This window comes from Schistocerca piceifrons, chromosome 3 (genome assembly GCF_021461385.2).
Source record: "Schistocerca piceifrons isolate TAMUIC-IGC-003096 chromosome 3, iqSchPice1.1, whole genome shotgun sequence".
Lineage (NCBI taxonomy): Eukaryota > Metazoa > Arthropoda > Insecta > Orthoptera > Acrididae > Schistocerca > Schistocerca piceifrons.
The window spans coordinates 882,172,251-882,194,502 of record NC_060140.1 but is presented as its reverse complement, the minus strand read 5'-3'; the positions used below and the strand labels follow the sequence as shown (position 1 = coordinate 882,194,502).

Genomic DNA, 22,252 nt, shown 5'->3' with positions numbered 1-22,252 from the left:
GCAAGTAGGAAGGCACGTGTTTCCGTTGTTCAGTTTTTATCTGACTGACATCACTGAGGACACGGTATGTTTCCCTAAGGTTTCGAGGCGGCCACCAGATAGCCCGACGGTACATCAAACGTATATTCGAAAAGCAGCAACGTTCGGAGCCCAAAACGAGCGTGATCAATCACAACATTCCCTATATGTCCGTCAGAGTATCGGAACTTGAGAGCGTCAGCGTAAAGCCGCACAATGCCGGCACACAGCTCTTCATTCGCCAGCTTTATGTATACAGTACTACTGAGGGTCGAAAAATGAGTTCCGAGAACCTGGGCTTTACCTATCATTACCTGCCGCTGGCAGCGCTAGCCACTTGTAACCGGGCTATCTCGCAGCTGCTCTGATCTACCGTACCTGGACAAGATCCCGTCAGGCCTTTAAACTCACAAATAATGGATGAAAGTATAGTAAGTTGTTTGGTGTCCAGACTCGGGGACACGAGAACGCGAGGGACTTGGTGTGTAGTCTCGAAGACTTAGGATCTCTGTCTCCAGCACGTGAAACTCTCTGGTTCGATTGTAATTTGATGTCTCGGCGACAAATAGCCGCATAGTTAACTGTTGTAACTTTGATTATTCCGCTCGTTCAGTTCAGTACACATAGTTCAGTTCAGTACACATAGTTCAGTTCACATTAGCTGACTGAAAGTGTCACACACAGTTCGTGAATAAATAATGAAACTATTAAGTCTTCAGTGTGTATCAACACATTTCCATACAAAAACGTGCGAGTTCCTCTGTTGTCTCACAAACACACACACACACACACACACACACACACACACACACACACACACCTGTTACGAAATATGCACGCTCCTTACACAACAGTAGCCAAACAGTGGAAGTGAACAGACCACAAGCGGCAGCTTGTCAACAGCGAACAGTTTGGACATGACGTTGATTGCTCTTGGAGGAAGGCAGCTCCAACGTGTGAAATGTCAATTACCAAGTAATTTTAATCAAGCTATAGTGTGTTGAACAGTGGGAGTAAATCCACTAGTAAGTGTCTGGATACTGTGGGAATTCAAATTGGATCGTTAATTTCAAGTTGTTTTCATTCATCTCTAAACCAAAGACTATTGATACTTCAGGGAGGGGGAGGGGGGAGGGGAGGTCACTGGGAACATGACACTTGCATTAAGAAGCTTTCAGTTCCCATGGGTTTCGCTCTGAAATTTAAAGTTACTGTGCTCTTGACTGACTAGGGGTCCGCCGTGGATTTTCGACTGAAAAAGGGGTCTGCCTGCTGAAAAGGTTGGGAAGCCCTGAGTTAGACAATGCCATGCTTATTTTCCGGCGCGCCGTAGCTACTGAACATTTGGAAGACAGTGGTGTCATTGAACCTGTTTCTGCTTCACCATGGGCTTCACCTATAGTGTGTGTGAAGACACCAAATGGTCGTCTCCGTATTTGTGCTGACTTTAAGTCTGCGGGAAAATTCTTTTCCACGATTGACTTGCTCGACGCATACTTTCTGATTTCCCCCCGACGAACAGTCGCAGCACTATTTTGTGATCAACACCCACTTTGGATTGTTCAAGTTTCGCCGTCTTCCGTTCGGTTGTGCTTCAGCTCCTGCTATTTTTCAGTCTTACTTGCAGAAGTTGTGCCACTGCCCCTGGTTTTTCCGACTATCTGGACGATATAGTCGTATCAGGTCGCACCCCTGACGAACATTTGCAGAATTGGCGTCCCTTAGCCGCGCGGGATTAGCCGAGCGGTCTAGGGCGCTGCAGTCATGGACTGTGCGGCTGGTCTCGGCGGAGGTTCGTGTCCTCCCAAGGGCATGGGTGTGTGTGTTTGTTCTTAGGATTATTTAGGTTAAGTAGTGTGTAAGCTTAGGGACTGATGACCTTAGCATCTAAGTCCCATAAGATTTCACACACATTTGAACATTTTTTTGCGTGGCTTATTTACTGTACGTTTGCAGGCAGGACTAAAGTGTAAGAGAGGCAAGTGCAAATTTCTTCAAACTGAGATTCAGTATTTACGACATATGATTAACGGAGAGGGTATCCACCCCTAACCGTCACATCTCATTGCGATTAGGACTTGCCAGCACCCAGGAACCTGAAAGAACTCCAGTCTGTGTTGGGTAAAATTTCATATTATATTCGGTTTATTTATGCAGCACAGATTGCAGTGCCTTTGCATCGCCTTCGGCGTAAGAACGTTCCTTTTGTTTGGTCTTCGGAATGTGACGCTGCTTTCCACAAGCTCAAATCTGGTTTGTTGAGTGATCGCTGTTTGATTCCTTTCGATCCTTCCAAACCAGTTGTTTTGCCTGTCGATGCATCTTCTCACGGCATTGGAGCGGTTCTCTCGCACTGCATTGATTCTGCAGATCGCCCAATCGCTTTTGCCTCTAAGTTGCCCAATTCTGCCCAGCAAAACTACTCTCAAATCGAGAAAGAAGCTTCAGCTATTGTTTATGGTGTGACTTTCATGATTTTTTTGTATGGTCGAAAGTTCTATTTGGCCACCGACCATTAGCCTTTGACGTCGTTGTTCCACCCGTCAAAGCCAGTTCCGGCCCGTACTGCACAAAAGTTGCAACGTTGGTCCTTGTTTTTTTCTAACTGCAATTACGAAATCTTGTTGCAGCCTACGGCCCAGCATGGCAAGGCTGATGCTTTGTCTCGTCTACCTATCGATCCTGACTATGTGTTTGATTCTTCAGAACTGTCCTGCGTGTTTATTGATTCGCAAGATAAGGAATTAGCTGATGGTTTTCCAGTGGATTTTCGTCGCATTGCTTCCGCGACAGCCACCGATGCTTCTTTGCAGATTCTTTTGCAGTATATTCGTACTAAATGGCCTCCATCTGCTACACAGATTCGTGATCCACTTGTTAGACATTACTTTACGCAACGTCACAACTTGTCTGTACACCAGTGTTGTCTTGTTACGAACTGACAACGTTCAGTCTCGTGTGGTTGTACCTCGTGCGTTGCGGTCGGAAATCCTCCGATTGCTGCACGCTGGTCATTGGGGTACAGTGTGGACGAAGCAATTGGCGCGTCGTCACTGCACTTGGGTCGGCATTGATAAACAAATTGAGAATTTGCTTGCTAACTGTCGCACTTGCGCGGAGCATCAATCTGCTCCCCGCCAGCGCTTCTTTGCGTGGCCGACTCCTGCTGCCCCTTGGCAGCGCGTTCATATTGATTTTGCTGGTCCTTTCTGGGACAACCGCTGGTTGATAGTCATTGATGCGTACAGCAACTTTCCTTTTGTTGTACCTATATCTTCTAATACATCTGCCAGTACTATTCGGGCTTTGATGTCTATTTTTTTATTGGGTGACGTCTTGGAGTTATTGTCTCTGACAATGGCCCCCAATTCGTGTCCTCAGAGTTTGAAGCGTTCTGTGCTGCTAATGACATTCGCCATCTACCCGTTCCACCCCCAATCGAACGGCGAGGCTGAACGCTTTGTGCGTACTTTCAAGTCGCTGATGAGCATGTTGCACACCACTCACTCACTGTCGCGAGCGCGCGCTCTGGACTTTCCTTGCTTCCTATCGCTCTCAGCCACGCGCCACCCATTCCCTCGCAGAACTGCTACATGGCCGCGCCCATCGGTCGCTCCTGCAGCTATCGCACCCACCGCCACGCGCTCCCACTGCTTCGCCTCGTTCTGGCTTGGCGCCGCACGATTTGGTGTTCTATCGCGTTTTCTCTGGCAGGCAGCGCTGGGAGCAGGGCCGCATTCTTCGCCAGCTCGGCGGCGCCTTATTTGTCATTTTTGGTCCCTCCGGCACTGTCAAGCGACACCGCAACCGGATCCATTTGTGCCGTCCTCGGTTTTGTGCTGCTGGTTGTTTTCCAGCAGAACTGGAGGCTTCGCGGCTTCTGCCGCCTCAGCCCACGGCTCTACCGATGGCGCCCCCACCGCGCGCGCCTCCGCCGCGGGCGCGCCTGCCGTCGTCGCCGCTGCCGGTCCGGTCACCTGCACCGGACAGGCGTATCTCGCCGCTGCCACGGCCCCACCTCCAGCAGCCGCCGTCGCCGTGTTACTCCGCAGTGCCGGAACCGATGGACACTGAGGATGCCGCCACCGCCGCCGCCCATGGAGGTCGTCGCTCCACCTCCACCTCCTCATCCTAGCATACCTGGTGGTGGCGCACGGCCTGGGCAGGTTTTCCATGGGGCGTTTTCCTCGGTCCCTCGAGAGCAATTTAGGGTCGCGGCTGGACAGCGTGCCCCGGCAGTTCGGCTGTACACCCCCTCAGCTGCGCCGCCCCTGAGTCTCTCCACCCGCCGTCGGAAGCCATACTCAGCGACGGTGCGTCGTTTCATGGGGGGAGGGATGTGGTATCGATAGCAACGATGCCGCGGCACAGGTGCAAGTTCTTGGGTTGGCACTACAAGAGACACAGACGACAGCACCGTCTAGCTGGCGCTGTAGAGCTCTACGAGCGTCGCTCAGTATTCACCCCATTTGATCAAGAGCAGACGGCCAGGACACTTTGCTTCAGGTTTGCTTCATATACAGTGTGTTAACTGTAAGACGGCAGAGTTGTGTGGGGAGTGCGGGGAGAGGAGGAAGTAAGCATTGGCTGGCGAGGGTAGAGGAGCCCTTGGGGAGGGGACAAGGCACGCCTACCTGTTGCAGTGCTGGCACTACAAATTGCGCGTCATGCTTACACGAAAGCAGACGGAATGGCTCAAATGGCTCTGAGCACTATGGGACTCAACTGCTGAGGTCATTAGTCCCCTAGAACTTAGAACTAGTTAAACCTAACTAACCTAAGGACATCACAAACATCCATGCCCGAGGCAGGATTCGAACCTGCGACCGTAGCGGTCTTGCGGTTCCAGACTGCAGCGCCTGTAACCGCACGGCCACTTCGACCGGCTGCAGACGGAATGCTTGGAAGTAAAACTCGCTTTAAATGTTGTTCGTAAACGAAACTGAAATCGTCATGTACATTAAAATGTATATATACAAAACTGAATGTATGTATGTTTGTCTACTATGCGCTCCCCCATGTAGTGACACCGACACTCTCTTCACGTAAGTCACCCTTCCTCTGCCAACATTTATTAAACGTTAAGTTATTATCGATCCACGATTCATCGAGATAAAATATTTCTCTGCCTGCTTCCCTGAAGTTCTTCATGTCAACAATGAAACGAGATCGCCAGTGCACAATGTCTCGACGTTCTAACAACACATTCCTCTTGTTTTGCACCTTACGCCACATGAATCCCATAGACAAAAGTACTTTTCTCAGCGAGACAATACTCCACTTCCAGCCTATTTTGTCGTGCAAAACTGGAAGCAGTGTTCGAAGGCTTGGCACAATCTTCCGCACTGAATAAAATTCCGCTATCGTGTCGCGAATGACACGCTGGTTGAAATCATCGATCATTACTTCGATTTCTCCACTTCTTTTCCTAAGTTAAAAGAGAGAGAAATATTTATAAGAAAAAGGCCTTCTGCACTGCATGTATTTTTTTGAATTTGGAAATGTACTGTAATATGAATGTGTTTCGAAATAATACAGTACCCAGTGGTGTTCCCATACAAAGCAATACATTAGCAACGAAAAATGAAATATAAGGTAATTCGGACGGAATAGGGGGCTCCTTCAAAGTGATTGCGAACAAAATATCTGAAATGGAAACTAACCTTTTCTTGCCAGGCGTTTGTGGTGATACGCCAGGATGATTCTTGGAAAACTGTTTGAATCTTCCAATGCTACAAATGCTTTGTCCTGTGTGTGTAGCAGCTCTCACTGAAGATTTGTAAATGGGGTAAAGCAATTTTTTCTGCTCCCTTTCCCTTTCGCGGCATTCAATCACACGCAACATAATTTTGCGAGCATCGCTACGTAATACTGGTTTCCTGCTAACCGTAGGCCTACCGGTAGGGGTTGCTGGCGACTCCCGAGATGGGCCAGCAACTGCCTCTTCACTCATTTTGATAATGTTTAGCACAACTGCACAATAAAAACACGCAGAACAGTACAGTGCAAAACAATAACGAAGCAGACGACAATGGCTACCTTGTACAACACAGTCAGCTACGTAATGTTGGCAGCAGTCGAAACTGCGTGCCTTCCGTAGCCTCCCGACGTTTACCGACTTCTACCGATTCAGGACTAGGGAGAGGTCTGCCATATAAAAGTTTACACACTGTACACTCTTTGCACTACTTACGACGGGTCTAAGGCTTTGCACCTACATGCTCATCTGTACAAAGTTACTGTAAGTGGGCTGTTTAGGTTTTTATGTTGGTAACGCCATGTAGCGCTCTATATGAAAATCACTGACTGTGCTGTGTGCAGTCTGTGGCTTGTTTGCATTGTTACGGTTTGCTATTGTAGTCTCGGGCAGTTGGCTGTTGACAGCGCGTAGCGTTGCGCAGTTGGTGAGCCGCCAGCAGTGGTGAATGAGGGGGGAGAGATGGCGGAGTTTTGAGAGCGGATGATCTGGACCTGTGTCCATCAGAGACAGCAAAATTGTAAGACTGGATGTCATGAACTGCTATATATATTATGACTTTTGAACACTATTAAGGTAAATGCATTGTTTGTTCTCTATCAAAATCTTTCATTTGCTAATATGCCTATCAGTACTTAGTGACTTCGGTAGTTAGAATCTTGTATTTAGCTGGCAGTATTGGCGCTCGGTGTATTGCAGTAGTTTGACTAACGAAGATTTTTGTGAGGTCAGTGATTCATGAAAGGTATAAGTTATTGTTAGTGAGGGCCATTCTTTTGTAGGGATTATTGAAAGTCAGTCTTCGTTGTGCTAAAAATAGTGTCAGTTTATTGATCTGAATAAGTAAAGAGAGAAATGTAGGTGCACGTTCAGTTTTGCTCAGCTGTTTGAAAATCAAGTAACGTAGAGGTTTATAAGCACAATCATTCATAAATTTTTCTAAAGGGAGGTTATGTACGCCTCTGTATATATTCATGCACAACTTTTACTTACCTGCAGTACCGACATGTTTTACCTCACCTGCTCCTACTCGCTTCCTTCATTCGCCCAACCTCCAGTTTACAGGAGCAGACCCACATGCCGCCTTCCAGGCGGGATACAGAAATAAGTTACAGTTAAAATACATCGTGAAGTTCCAATGAAACAGCTATTCGTCAAAAATATAAACTGTAGTAAATAATCAGCTTAAAATAAACTAGTCTAGGCTGCCCTCTGTTATCCGTTCCGTAAAATACGTGCTGTTGGCAAAGATATATGGAATAGCTGTCAAAGGTTGCTATAGCGATAGAGAAGTTATTAGCAAAGATAATCTATATAGACGTTGAAGGGTTGCCGTAGAAACGGCGTCCTCTATCGATGCGACATTCTGAAAAGCTAGTGCTGTAACGACAGCAAGGACGATGTATGTAGATGTTAACGGTTGCCGTAAGGACGGCGTCCTCTATCGATGTGACACATCAAAAATAAATAGAAAATATAATAGTCGTTAAAGATTATTCATAGCAATATGAAAGGCAGAAGAGCGAAACATGGGGCGTTATTTAACAAGCAATCTTGCCTAATATGTCGGAAGGAACATAGATACACAGGGTAGCATAAGGTTTTAGATATACAGAGGTCCGTCACATCTTGTGTTAAACACGATATGGTTATAAATTCATATAATAGATAATATTATGTAAAGTAACGGTGATGAGGAAATAACCCATGCAACATTAAAGGATACAAAATCCGTTAAAAAGACTGTTAGTGAAAAAAGTTTATTTTACTTTTTATTGTGCCACTTACATCCAGTTAACATTGTTAGCAAAGTGGTTATCGCAAAGTGTGAATGTGCATCGTTTTCGTTTTAATTCTTGCTGTAAGGGGGGGGGGGGGGGTAGGCAGGCTGCCAGTTTGTTGATTTACAGAATATCTAATAATAAATCAGTACTTCAATATGTAGCTCTAAAACCGGCGGTATATTTACAATGTGCAGCTGAAATTTTTATCGGCAGGTATGTCGATATTTCTTCCACGATGGTCTGATAGTTTTATCGATATATCGAGGCTTATAGATATCGATATATTGTATTGCCGAGGCACACCACACGTAGAAATGTAAATAACAACTTAAGGTCGGCACAACCTGTACAACGGGCAAGTAGAATATGAAACGAGTGAGAAATTTGAAAATCTAATATTATGGGAGAGGAAATAAACTCTTCTGGGATTGCCAATGACATTTAGATTCCGTCAGAGACGGATAAGAACTTGGAACATGAGCTGAACGCAATGCATTGTTTGTAGAAAAGAGGTTATAAGATAAGTAAAACAAGGGTAGCGCAATGTATTCCAAATAAATCAGTTGACGCTGAGGCAGTTAAAGAAGTAAATAAATTGTGCCATTTGGGCAGCAAGATATCTTAGGGGTGGAAGTAAACAGGAATTAAAAAGATAGACTTCCAATAGCGTGGAAATGTTATCTAAACAATAGAAATCTTTTAACGTCGAATGTAAATTTAAATGGAGTGAAGTTGGAGTGTAGAGTTACCTATTAGTGAAATCTCAGGATAATAATCGATCCAGACAACACGCGAATAAAAATTTTTGAAATGTCGCACAGAAGTGTGTTCAAAATTAGGTGGACAGATTGGGCAGACTGGAGTAATTAATGAAGAGATACTGTATCCGACCGGGAAGAAAAGACCGTTATGACGTAATATGACTAGGAGAAGGAAATGGTTGATGTGACATACCGCAGGCGTCACAGAATCGTCGAATAACAACAGGATGTGGCGAGTGTCAGCGTCGCATTTACTAGCAGGCTAGCCAGGCGCCCGCGCAACGAAAGTTTAGAATCAAAACGTGTTTACTGCAAATCTCTTGTAATCGTAAAAGACATGGACGTAATTAATATTTGACTGACTTTTCAAATGGACGACACAGATAAGTCAGCGTTCGTCTCTCATATCTCACGCCCTCTCGCCCAAAATTCCCAGAGGAAGCCGATTAAGCACGTGCTACTTTGGTTGTCAAAACAGGTAAGACTTATTCCAAGTCACTTTGTTCTTTAACGAGATGTTGTAGGAAACGTACGAGCGGTCTTAATGTACATAGCGTTTAACAGATAGCTTAAAAACTCGTTAAGCCACTGAAGGGTCACTATCTCTACGTGATCGTTTAAGAGGCATCCTTACATTCAGAAGTCAAATGAATCTATGTATTTATATAAATTCGTTTTGTGGATCTTAATAGTTAAATCGGTGAAAAAACAGTCCAGATCGCGGTGGTTATTTTATTAAATGACCGGTTTCGGCCTAGTCTTTGGCCATCTTCAGAACAGCACCTTCAGCTGAAGTTAACGATGTTTATAACAGTCAGTTGATCTCAGTCGCTGAATGTGCTCAGCAGTTTCAGTGACAGAGATCAACCGAGTTTTCTAGACATCAGCAACTTCAGCTGACGGTGCTGTTCTCAAGATGGCCTAGTCATAGCGATTTGAACTGTTTTTTCACTGATTTTACGTAGCTTACAAGATCGCCGTTTGCCAAAAAGTCGCCAAAAATCATTATAGTTACACTATTACCAATTATGAGTGATTCCACAAATTTCCAACATCCATACTACAATATTATGACGTTTTTACCCGTAACTGTGGCTGTTCCTTTGATTACAGACGAATAACAATAATCTGTTAGCAAAGTAATGGCCTCACTGTAATAAAACTTTTTTACTTTTCCGTGTCATGTATTACTATTGACTGGCGTAAGTTACAAACTAATTGCTATAAAAAAATGGGCATTTAAAAGTGATAACTTTCCATTTTTTAATTTCAGCAATACATTAAATCGTAAATTTTAACGTAAAATTTTATTCAATTACATATTGACCTTTACATGCTACATTATAGAATTTTAACTCTAAAATTGCTCTAAAATGCTATTTTTCCACGTTAGTTAGGCCAAAATGTCCCCCATGTTCATTCTATGTGTCTTACAAAAGAGTAGGCCAATCCGACATGTCGAAACATTCCCTGAATTCTTTTATGCAGGAAAAATACATGAAAAGAAAAGCCTCTCCAAATTTCAGCTTCTAAGACGACCTGCAAGAATTTTTTTTTAAACATGTTAAATGCTGTCAAATTCATATCTCACCAGGCGGCTGGAGAAATGTACACCCCTACCGGAGCTGTAGATGACTGTGCAAGTGTGCAACTTAAGCAGGTGCACATCCTTGGTTGACGGTGCGTCGCTAAATAGATAACAAAACTCGGCGCAATCGTAATTTGTAAAGCTAATTTCAGTTTTCATTGACAGTTCCTCTGAAAGAATTGTCTATAGTTACGTTTCACTCAAATTTGCAACTCGTGTAGCGTCCATAACAATTACAAGTTGCTTTTGCTGCAGCATAAGTGTTAACGATGGATACAAAATTGAATTATTATTCACTACGTTTAACGCTTAACGTTAAACAATGCGTGAATCCTGTTTTGCTTCGTAAAATCTGACAGTAATCTGTGCAAATGGAAGAATGTCTTACACAGAGTAATAAATGCATGCTAAAATGACTGTAAAAGTAAAACTATCATAAATATTTACTATACAGGCTGGCTAAGAGGTCCCGTTACCCCCCACCCCCCCCACCCAATTCATAACATAAACACCTAAACTCGAATAAATAAGAACTGTAGCTCTTTAGAGGAGTTTTATTTAGATATGATCCATGTAGAGCAGCTCGTGAGAGACAATGCACCGTTACCGATGGAGAGCTACGAGACTGGACCCCCTGAATTGCAACTGAGTTGAACATTGCTAATTTCTGGTCTTCTTCGACCTGGTTAAGCAGATTGAAGAAATCATACAGTATAGGAGGGCGAAAAACAGCGAAATTTATATAAAGCAAAAGTGTAGAAGAGATGCCATTAATTCGTAGCTGACGTGAAGACGGAGCTCCTTGTTGTCCCCCACATCTGCTGCGTCTAACGCCGATCAGTCAGGTGTCGTGAAAGAACTGCGAGCAAACCACACTTTATCGTTTCCAGGAGAATAGGAACAGATTCTGTTGTGCACTAGATTAATGCTATGACTGTGTATATACAAAAATGAAAGTGGCAAGTATGAGTGGATTGTTGTTTCCACAGCTTTATATCTGTCTTCAGACATTAGAACCAAAAATTTAGAGAACTGTTTAGTAGCAAAAGTCTTATAATTTACCCATCAAAATCTAGAAAAATAAACACGACTAATTTTTACCATTTCATTCCAAACAGTTTCTAGAGTTCCAGAAATTAATTCATTGCTTTTGTTCGACTCTTGGCATGGGCATAATAACTGTGTCTTTCACTGGGCGACGAAAAGACGGTTGATATAATTCAGATTTCATCCAGACTCTCGATACAGAATTTTCTCGACTGTGGAAAGTATTTTTAAGTAAACTGTTGGAAAATATAATTTCCGATATTTCCGTTTCATTTGAGGTTCATTAGAACAGTATTCTTAAATTTCAATCATTTGGGCATTATCAGTTTGCATCGACACATTTTACGAACTGCTGTAAGTATGCTTGGTATTCAGCAGAGCAAAGGCCAGGACCATCTCCTACTCTACCGTAATTCTGTCTAAATAGAACTAATAATTACTGTGATGTGCTTGATATCACTAATTTTTCTTCCGTCAGGTGTGGCCGGTGTAAGAAAAATGGTTGTTTTCGTCATTCAAATGACACTTGGCTTTATTATGACGACTATGAGGAATAAACAAGGAATTGTTTCATTGTTTCTGTAATACTCACTGAGGTGAAAAAAGAGGTCATGGGATAGCGATATGTGCACATACAGATGACGATAGTACCGCGAGCACAAGGTACGAGAGTTGTCCAGAAAGTAAGTTGCGATCGATGGCCAAATGGAAACCACAGTGAAAGTCAGAAACATTTTATTTGCAAGAATTAGCTACACTTCCCAGATATTTCTCTACATAGTTGCAGCTCCAACTTAGACATTTCTCAGAGCGTTATAACAAATTTCCAACACCATCATCATGGAAGGCAGCTGCCTGTGCTTTCCGAAAATTCCCTACGCTGATCTGTAGGGCGTATCCTGCGCCCAAGTCTTGTCTTAGTTTCCAGCGTCCCATGTGAACAGAGATGACACTCAGGACGAGCCAATAAGGGCTGTGTTGTGGGTGATCGAACACTTCCAATCGAAAAGGCTGCAGGAGCGTCTTCGCTGGCCCTGCAGATTGCGGCTGAGGATTGCCATGAAGAAGGAAGTGCGTGCCAGTTGTTAGGTGGCCTGCATTCATTCTCAGCGGACCCTGGCACTTGGCGTTGTTCTAAGCCCCTTTACTCGCTCACAGTTAGCTCACAACTGAAATGAGCGTCTTGATGCGATCGACGGTTATACTAGACACACTGCCCAAAACGTCAGTGAAAAACTTCATTGGGTTTTCACTATGTTGTCTATTTCGCGACCGATCTGGACAGCCCTCGTACATAAGGGGAGTGCATTGGTGGAGCTGTCATTTGTATGGACGTGATTTATGTGAAAGTTGTGCGATGTGATTCTGACCGCACAACGGGAATTAACAAACTTTGAAGCCTGAATAGTAGCTGGAGCAGACACATGGAATATTTCGTTTGGGAAATCATTAGGAAATTCAGCACTCCGAGGTCCACGGTGTCAAGAGTGTGCCGAGGATGCAAAATTTCAGGCATTACCTCTCATCACGCACATCGCAGTGGCCGACGGCCTTCACTCAAGACCGAGAGCGCCGCCGTCTGCGTAGAGTTTCAATGCTAACAGACAAGCAAGGCTGTGCAAAAAAAAAATATATGTGGGACGTACGGCAAACGTATCTATTAGGACAGTGTGGCGAAATTTGACATTAACAGGCTATGGCGGCAGGCGACCGATGGAAGTGCCCGTTTTAACAAGACGATGTCACCTACAGAGCCTCTCTTGGGTTCGCGACCATACCCGTTGGACCCTAGACGACTGGAAACCCGTGGCCTGCTCATATGAGTGCCGTTTCAGTTGGTAAGAGCTAATGGTAGGGTTCGAGTGTGGCTCAGACCCCATGAACCCCAGTTGTCAGTAAGGCACTGAGCAAGCTCTTCGTGGTTCCGTATGGTGTGAACTGTGTTTGCGTGGAATGGACGGGGTCCTCTGGTCCAACTGAACCGATCATTCACTGGATATGGTTATTTTCGGATACCTGGTGACCATCTGCAGCCATTCATGGACTTTGTGTTCCCAAATAAAGATGGAATTCTTGTGGGTGACGATGAACCATGTGACCACGCCACAATTGTTCGTGATTGATTTGAAGAACATTCTGGACAATTCGAGCGAATGATCTAGCCACCCAGATTGTCCGGCATGTACCCCATCGAATATTTATGGGACATAATCGAGAGGTCAGTTCGCGCACGAACTCCTGCACTGGCAATAATTTCGCAATTATGGGCAGCTAGGGAGGCAGTATGGCTCAGTATCTCTGCTGGGGACTTCCAACGACTTGTTGAGTCCAAGCCTCGCCTATCTGCTGCACTACGCTGGGCGAAAGGAGATCCAACGCGATATTAGGAGGCATCCCACGACTTTTGTCACCCCAGTGTACATTGTTCAAAAATCACCATAAGAACAGTGCTACACGAATTATTATAATATATGTTTCATTTCAATCAATTAAAGGCACGATTGATGAAAGTCATCTGTAATGTAACATCAAACAGTACCTTCATTTATTTATTTCCAAGGCGTGTTCGCACGGAGTTTAGTTTAGTTTTAGTTACCTTTGTAAGAATTACACATGCAACAGTTTACCTGTGGTACGAACTGCCTCTCATTCAAAATATTAATGATACATGACACTTCATGTATGCGTGAGGGGCTTCAAATACGGTTGTGTCACTCCGGATATTAACACTATGTGGTTTGTGCTCTCTTAACGCAGTGAATTGCGCGCTAGGCAGGAAGGCCTGTAAAAATCGCTGTCATAAGAGGTTCTTAGTGCGATGGAAAAGAGTTACTTCAACAATTTTTTAAAAATATTTGCAGTGCATCTTAGCAGCTAAGATTCTGACATTGTATTTCTTTCGTTGTATTCTTCCTGCATAGAAAGTCTCATGGAAAGTTTTGACACGTCGGAATGGACCATTTCAAGAACAGTGGTGCGTCCTTACAGTCATTTACGCTTACCTGTAGATATCTTCGCAGCGCTTGTGACACTCTCTGAGCCCGTGGACGTGCAGGGGGAATTTGATGGACTGCCTCACGTTGCCCAGTAGCGGCAGCGTCGGAGGACCGGGGGCCGAGGTGCGGGGGCGGATGGACCACAGCCACGCGAGCACCGCCCCCGCCGCCGCCGCCAGAGAGGTGGCCACGTCACACAAGCCGATTCACTAGACACACACACACACATACACACACACACACACACACACACACACACACACACACACACACTGGCAAAGGTAGAGCCATGCTGCGGAACTGACGCTGACGCTGAAAAGACGAGCCTATCCTTGGCTCGAGATGGTGCAGTTTGGGCAAAATTTGTCATTCCTGCGGTTCCTGTGGGAGAGAGAAAAATATGTTACCACTCTTGAAGATTTGTCCTTGCTGGTGTAACCTCAAAAAGAGAAAGACACACTCTGATGGGGGATTGGTAAAACTTAATCCCTCAGCAGGTCAAGCCAACGCGTGGTTGGCCTGTGGTGAGGTTGCTGGCCCAGTCCACGGATGAGCCGGTTGCGGGAGTCTCCCGCTTTCTCGTAGAACTTCCTGGCGATAGCGCGAAACCTGTCTCGGAGAAGCGCCTCGGAAGAGGCATAGCAGTCTTCATAGAGCGCTTCTGTATCCGATGCAGAGTCACAATGTGAGCATCTGCGGCTTTCCCCCAGACCACGGCCGCGTACCCTAACAGCAGGCGGACCAATGTTAGGTATAGCGTGATGCCGTGTTGCGGTGGCAATGACGACTGCGGGTTTAACAGCGGATACAGGGCGCGAAGCCGTCCTATTGCTCTCCCTTTCACATGACGGATGTGATGCTTCCAGGTGAGCCAGCGGTCTTGGGTAACCCCTAGGTATTTCTCCGTCCCACTCCATGGGATAGGTTCTCCCAGGACTTCGACTGGCGTAAGCCCTGGCGGCAGAAGTCTTCAAGTGAAGACAACTTCCTGGCTCTTCGTGGCGTTGAATTTCAGACTTTGCTGCCCATGAGCTCGAGGCGTCGCAACCGCGTTGGAGGCGGTTTCTCAGCATTTGGGCGTTCATGCTGCGAGTGAACAGGGCTGTATCATCAGCGTACAGCGCCAGTTCGACTCCTGACACTTTCGGCGCGTCGGCAGTGTACAGGGAGTACAGCGAGGGGCCGAGAACCGACCCCAGCGGCACTCCTGCACGTATCTGCCGGTCTGTGGACGTACCGTCGTCAGCCCTCACGACGTGGAAGGTTCGTTCAGACAGGTACGACCGCAGAAGCGTCATGTGGGACATTAGGTGTTCAAAATGTGTGAACTCGAGACCGTCGTGCCACACCGAGTCAAACGCTCGGGAGACGTCGAGGAACACTGCCCCAAGGTATTCCCTTGTTTCCAGTGCCCTCATCGCCGGTTCTACCACCCGCAGGAGCGGATGGGAAGTGGAACGTTCTTCTCGAAACGCGAACTGCTCGTCCGGGATGGTGCCGTCCTGGGTGACATGTCGCATCAGTCTTCTCGCGTACAGCCTCTCGAAAACCTTCGAGAGGGACGGGAGCAGGCTGATGGGTCGGTAGCTGGATGCCTGGCGTGGGTCCTTGCTGGATTTCAGGATGGCCACGACCTCCGCGTGTTTCCACGCAGAGGGGTAGACACCTGATCGGAGGATCTCGTCGAAGACATCGGCAAGTTGCCGGTGTAGTCCCGACGGAAGGTTCTTCAGCAGGAGGTTTGTGACGCCATCGCTGCCTCCAGCCTTCTTGGGGTTCAGCGCGCGAAGCTGCACAGCAACTTCCTCCTCCGTTATCGACTAGATAACGTCGCCTTCGTCCCTTGCGGCGCGGAAGGTTGGTAGTTGCTCGTGGACCTGCTGTGTGTGATCGTCGTCGATGACGTCGGCCACTGGTGTGAAATTCGCTGCAAATGCGTCAGCCAGAAAGCTGGCTTTCGCGTCCGGATCGCTGGCAAAGTCGTTCTCGACCTGTAAGGACGGTATTCGCTGTCGCCGGCGTAGGATTGATTTTACCACCCTCCATGCAATGCCATCCCCAGGATCGAGGGTAGACACAAGGTCTTCCCATTCCTGGTTCCGGTGTTGCTCGACTGCTGCCTTAATTTTCCGTCTCATGCGGTTAAAGCGGTGCCTCTTGTCTGGTTGGCGAGTGAGCTGCCATTCACGAAACAAACGGTTCTTCTCGGTGATCGCGTCCAGGATAGGGCGCGGTAGCTGTCGCGAGAAGTCTCGTGGCCCTCGGCGATGTCTCGGTGTGGCTTCATCTGTTGCTCGGAGTATTCTTCGGGTGAAGAATGCTAGAGTTTGGTGACTCCTCGGGCAGTTCGAGGGCTTTCGTCTGAGAGCGCTCGGCGTCGAGCCCGCGATAGCTTGGACGGCTCTCTGGGAGAGAAGCTTTGACCACGTCGAGGCCAAAAATGACCAGTACGTGGTCGGAGGACAGGACTTTACTCATCTCGGCGGTCGCGAATTGCCCGATGCCCTTATAAAGAGCAATATCGAGCACGTCCGGTTGTCCCCGTACAGGGAAGATCGTGGGGTCCAACGTCCCCACGGTTATCGTGCCCTTCCGGTGAACATCGCGGGAGAGGCGGCGCCCGCTGTGGCTGACAGTTCGCGACTTCCATTCGGTGTGCTTCAAATTGAAATCCCCGGCAATGAAAGCTCGCCCCTCCAGCGACAGCAGGGCATCGAAGTCGGCTTCCTCTAGTGGTCTGCCAGGCCGCCGGTACATCGACACGAAAAGAATCTATCCGGCGGTGGTGTTGACGGCCACTCCTGTGGCCTCCAGCGCATTGAACGCCGGCAGTTGAACCCGGTGGTGGCGTAGTGAGTTCGTCACGTAGATGGCAGTGCCGCCCCCGTGGGTGGCTCTGTCACCTCGGTAGCAGCAAAAATTTGCTGCTTGCACGTCGACCCCGCCGAGCGGTTCTAGGCGCTACAGTCTGGAACCACGTGACAGCTACGGTAGCAGATTCGAATCCTGCCTCGGGCATGGATGTGTGTGATGTCCTTAGGATAGTTAGGTTTATGTAGTTCTAAGTTCTAGGGGACTGATGACCTCAGAAGTTAAGTCCCATAGTGCTCAGAGCCATTTGAACCATTTAACCCATAAATATGGTCGTTACCCATTTTAAGGCTGGCTTCTCCCGGCGGTGGCCGCCGTCATTGCTCCCACGAGCACCGGTAGCTGAGTCATCAGCTGGCTGAGCGACTGCAGAAGCGCGGCGAGCTCAGTGGTGTGTCAGTCATCCTTCACCGTTTCGGGAATCTTAATTATTATACAATTTTAACCCACTACCTTATATGATTAGTGGGTCCAGATATACAATGGTTACCATTGCAGCTGAATCTTAAGTTACATTTAAGTAACTAATTAGGAAAGTGAGTTGTAGGATAATTGCAATGGGCAAAGTTAGTTGATTTTGATTGTATATGGATTACTATTAACTAGTTACTAATGCCTGCAGCGTTACATATGTGTCAGTCAAAAGTATAAACCTACTTATAGAGCCTTGCTCATTGAGCTAAACCCAATGAACGTGCCCCTGACACTGGGCAGGCCAAGATGTTAGTCGCTGCAGGTTCCTAGAAATAGTACCTAAATCTAAGTCCTACAACTAATCCTATCCTAAAGTCAAGCTCGGTGCTTGGCCATGATCGGTAATGTTGCACCCCCCCTCCCCCTTAAGTTCCGAACGCGACGGATTTCCAGACCGTAGAAGTCGGCCTGTCCACGCTCAGGCGGTATGGGAATAGGGTACCAGACTCTATACGTGTTTAAATATTTCTCAAATTCTTGCTAATTCAAGTCTCCCAGATATTCCTTTAAAACTTTTTGTGATACCACGTTTTCCAGTTTGTTGATGGTCTGAAAAGTGCCGTGTTGTCTAAGTAAGCTGTATGTGTTGTGGTGTGGCAGTTGGTCACGTAACATCGAAGCTACATCATTGAAAAGGGGGGACCCGTAAACGACATGGTCAGGAGTACCCTCCGGAACACCAGTCTCACGCGGGTGTAGCCTTTTTCCCGAATCGACATAAATATATCGGGTGGGGTCCATGACGAGTGAAAAAGTGGAATAGTTCCCGGGTTGGCTCGAAGTATTTCATTCCCATCCGTTCCCTAATATCCGGAAGAAGATCAAAAGTCCTACGTCCGGTTTCTTCAGCTTCCCAGGATTCTTGCCATAACTGGTCTCCTCTTAATCTGATCTCAACGCTGTTCCCAGCCCTGATGCCTAAAATCTGTTTTCTCTATGTTCCCCTTCTAGGCCCAGTACCCGAATTTTAATGCCCAAGGGGCAGAGCCCCATTATGACTAACAGGGCTCCTCCCGGCGTAGTCCTGTACGCCCCCACTGATCTCACTATCATGGTCCTCTGGACTCTACTCACTGTCATGGCAGGCACCACCCTCGTGAGTCTGTGTGGCCAGACTCCAGAGCCGTAACCCACTATTGATGTGAGTATACTACTGTGATATAATTTGATGAAATGTGGTGGGAGATGAAATCTTTTGTGTCCAATGGAAATGAGGTTATTAAGTACTTGAAAGGCTCTCTGAGTTACAGTGTCAATGTGCTTTCCGAAGGACCACCTTTCATCAATGATGATTCCAAGGTATCGAGTCTCTCGTCGCCGGAGAACTGGTGAGCCCTCAATTCTGACTGTGGGGTTACGAATTAACTGTCCTTTCAGGAGAAGGTAGGTGGACTTGCCTGGTGAAATTTTCATCTTTGTAGTTCGGCACCAAAGTTGTAGTATCACTAAGGTTTGACGCCACTGCGACGTTTCCCGTAGCCGGCAGCGGAGCGGCGTGCTGGGAACGCCCTGCGCGAGCGGCAACCCACCCTACAGCCGCGGGCGCCGGCAAGCCGGCCTTCCCGGTGCGGCCGGCGAAGGCAGCTGCGACGGCTGCGGTGCCGGTGCGTCGCAGCGACCGTGGCCTATCGGAGAGGGCGGCCGGCTTCCCCTTAGCGACGTCCGCGAAGCTGCGGCTCTGGTTTACGCGGCTGGCGCGATCCCCGCGCTTGAATAAGGCGAATCCTCGGTAACAGGCGACGTGGTTCCTGTTAGTTGCAGCACTTCGTTCGGTCTTCTTTCTTCTCGGGGCAGTCCCGCGACTGGTGCTCCTCAACGCATTTGCGGCAGCGCTCAGGCATCCTGCAGTATTTCGTCACGTGGTCCATGCGCTGACAGTTGAAGCACTGGGCTCGTCTGCCTTTTGCGCGGAGTGGCTCGACTTTTATGTCGAAGTCGGCAATGTTGTCAACCTGAAAAATTTTCCGGTTGTCACCATTGTCAACCAATACCACAAGGAACCAGGGCATGTCCCTGTGGGTCCTGGCCGACCTCATCAGGCCGACGTGGCGGGTCTGGAAGCCGAGTTCCTCCAGCCGCCGCTGTAGGAACGCCGGTTCCATCTTCAGCGGCAGGTGGCGAAAAACGACTTTCAACTGCTTCAGCTGTTGCGCACTCTGCGCGAAGCGGTTCCACTTCTCGGTTCCGCAGAGCTGCACGAGTTTTGTGTGGTCCTGTATGCACTCTGCTCTAACCTTGTAAGTGTCGGTCACCGCGATCATCTTTCACGGTTTTACGACGGAGTACAGCTTCTCCCTGAGCTCACTTTAGCCCTCGCGCCACTGGATGGTAATCAGCGGCGGGCGGCAGGGCGGTTTCGTCGGCGTGGTCCCGTCCCCGACGGTCTCGGCTGCTTCTGGCAGATCAGCAAACCAGTCCAGTTTGCAGCCTTCACCTGTTCCGGCGTCACCAGTTCGAGCGACCTGGCCCTCGCTGTGTGGCGCCAGGGGCGGCGCTATGAAGCCTTCTTCGTCAGGCTTCCTCGGCGATGCGGTCGTCCTGCGATGTACCCTCTAGAGATAAGTAGTTCACGAACGAACGGGTGCAAAGGAACGGTTCACCAAGATGAACGAAAGGACCGAAGAACGAATTCCAAGGAACGAGAGGTTCATAGTTCACTTCGGTCGCGGCGGTCACTTCGGCAGTTCTCGTTCCAGCCTCGGTCGCGTGCTCGTCTCAGTCTCGGTCTCCTTCGGCCGCACTCGTCGTTCTTCGCATGACCAACTTGTCTCAGTTCCACTACCGACTGCTCCTAGCTAGTTCAGTGTCCAGTTGTTCGTTTCGTTCACAGCGCTCGCCCATTTTACATGTGTTCCGAACTGTTCTTGCATTTGGTTCTGGCTATTCAGCGTCCACGACCGGTAATCAAAAAGTATTTTATAGTTACGTAAATTACATAAAAATTATGTTGTATGTAATATGTATGTCTTTTCAGGTAACAAAAGGGCATATCAGCTCACTTCATTATATCGATGAACAGCAGAAGACATACTTATAACAAGGCAAGTTCTTTTTTTGTTATTCATATATTTTTTCATTTCATCGACTTGATTTAGCAGCAAACTTTCAATAATTTGCTTAATTTTTAGTGTAATAAAATTCATATAAAACGATTTTCGTATATCTTTAATATACAAAACATTACATTTAGGAAGGCTGTAATTATTTTTAAGTTTGGTTGTTTCCAATTTGCATTACCTGCTAGTTTGGTTTCTTTGAAAAAAATAAAAGAAAGTGGGTTGTGGGTCATTTTGGCTCAGTAGGAAATGCGGTGCCTCTCCATTTGAAAAGACATAGATTGCCATAAAATCGTATTTACTTGTCTCAAAACATTTGTTCAGAAGGAGCTTTCAAACAAAAAACTTTATTACTGCGAACTTTATTATTATTATTATTGCTGCATTAACTTTAATAACGCAACGTAAAAACCTAATTTTTACTAAGCATGTGACGCAAGTGTGAGAAAACCACATTTTATTTTATGCTTCCATAAAGTCTCTACTTCGCCTACGAACTCAGACACAACGTGAAGCATATATAGGGTGTAAACGATTACTGTTTACAACGTAGCATAGCTATGTAGTGCAAGTCGAAACGAAGAACTTTATACAAGACACTTGTCGTCTATTAAGTTGGGAAACAGCCACCAACAGGTTCCCAAGACTACATGTCGCGTGAGATTTTCATGTTCTTTTCTCCAGCTCTCTACACATCGTCATCGATTGTTTCGCAATTGTTGCTTGCATTAGCTTGTTATTTCTTCACTATCTAATTATTACATGTTTGTCTGTTTGTTGTATCTGCTCGTAACGGCAACACAGCGTCCGTAATTGGCGAGCAGTCTGTACTCGCGGCCGGGGTTCCGTGTGCCACCCTATATTATTTCCCTGCGATCAGCCACACAAGGCTAAGGTTGGCTAAGCGAGAGGTTCTTCAGAATCACAGAAATTACTTCTAGTGTGGAAGAATTCTGTAATGAATAAAAACTCTGTACTCCAGGGGGGGAGGCAAGTGCTCCCTCTTGGCGCCCTCCACCTTCAATCACCTACACTACCAGTTTTCAGTTTTTCATAAAAACCATATACCAAGCACAAATAAACGGTTCCCAAAAAAGAACGATCAGCAGTGAACTAGTTCCCAAGGATGACAGAGTTTGCCCATCTCTACTACCCTCCTCTTCTTCTGCCTGGCGCGACCGGAACTTGGCTGGGGGGAGTGAGTGTCCCCTACGGCCGCGGCTGGGCGCTTCTGCGAGGTTTGCTCGACCTCAGCAGGCTCGTCGGTTGTTGGACGTTGGTGAGGGCGTGGCGGCTTCTGTAGCCACCACGGCTGGTGCGACTGCTGGCGCGGCAGCTGTCGTGGCCACCGCGACATGCAATTGCCTGTCGCGACCCACGGTTACCAGGAACCGGAGTCTCGGTAGTACCTGCTCCCTGTCCGCTTCGGTGCCCATGGCCAAACGTTGCATGTAGATGCAACTCTCCTCGGAGGTCAGCCTGGCGATGGCGGAGGAAATTTCCTCCTTTGTCAGGGGGATCGGCCGCTCGATGCGACGTCTCCGTCGTGAGAGTGTGCGGGCGCGGCGCCGTCCCTTCGTGGAAATTTCCGCGTCCATCCGGCGGCCGCGAGCAACGCTCTCCCTCGTCCTCTTCGTCGGTGGTGGGGGGTCAGACACTGCCGTCGTCCGGGAAACCTCC

At 47.3% G+C, this 22,252-nt stretch overlaps 1 protein-coding gene across 1 annotated transcript in view; it reads left to right on the top strand.

Annotated features, from left to right (window-relative positions):
- The first annotated feature begins 4,094 nt into the window (after positions 1-4,094).
- The window catches only part of LOC124789148 (cytochrome P450 4C1-like), a 125,633-nt gene continuing 107,475 nt past the window's right edge, over positions 4,095-22,252 (top strand). The window contains exons 1-2 of the mRNA XM_047256442.1: positions 4,095-4,180; positions 14,231-14,354. Of these exons, the coding sequence (XP_047112398.1) occupies positions 4,095-4,180; positions 14,231-14,354 (210 nt within the window). The remainder of the gene's footprint in view (positions 4,181-14,230; positions 14,355-22,252) is intronic.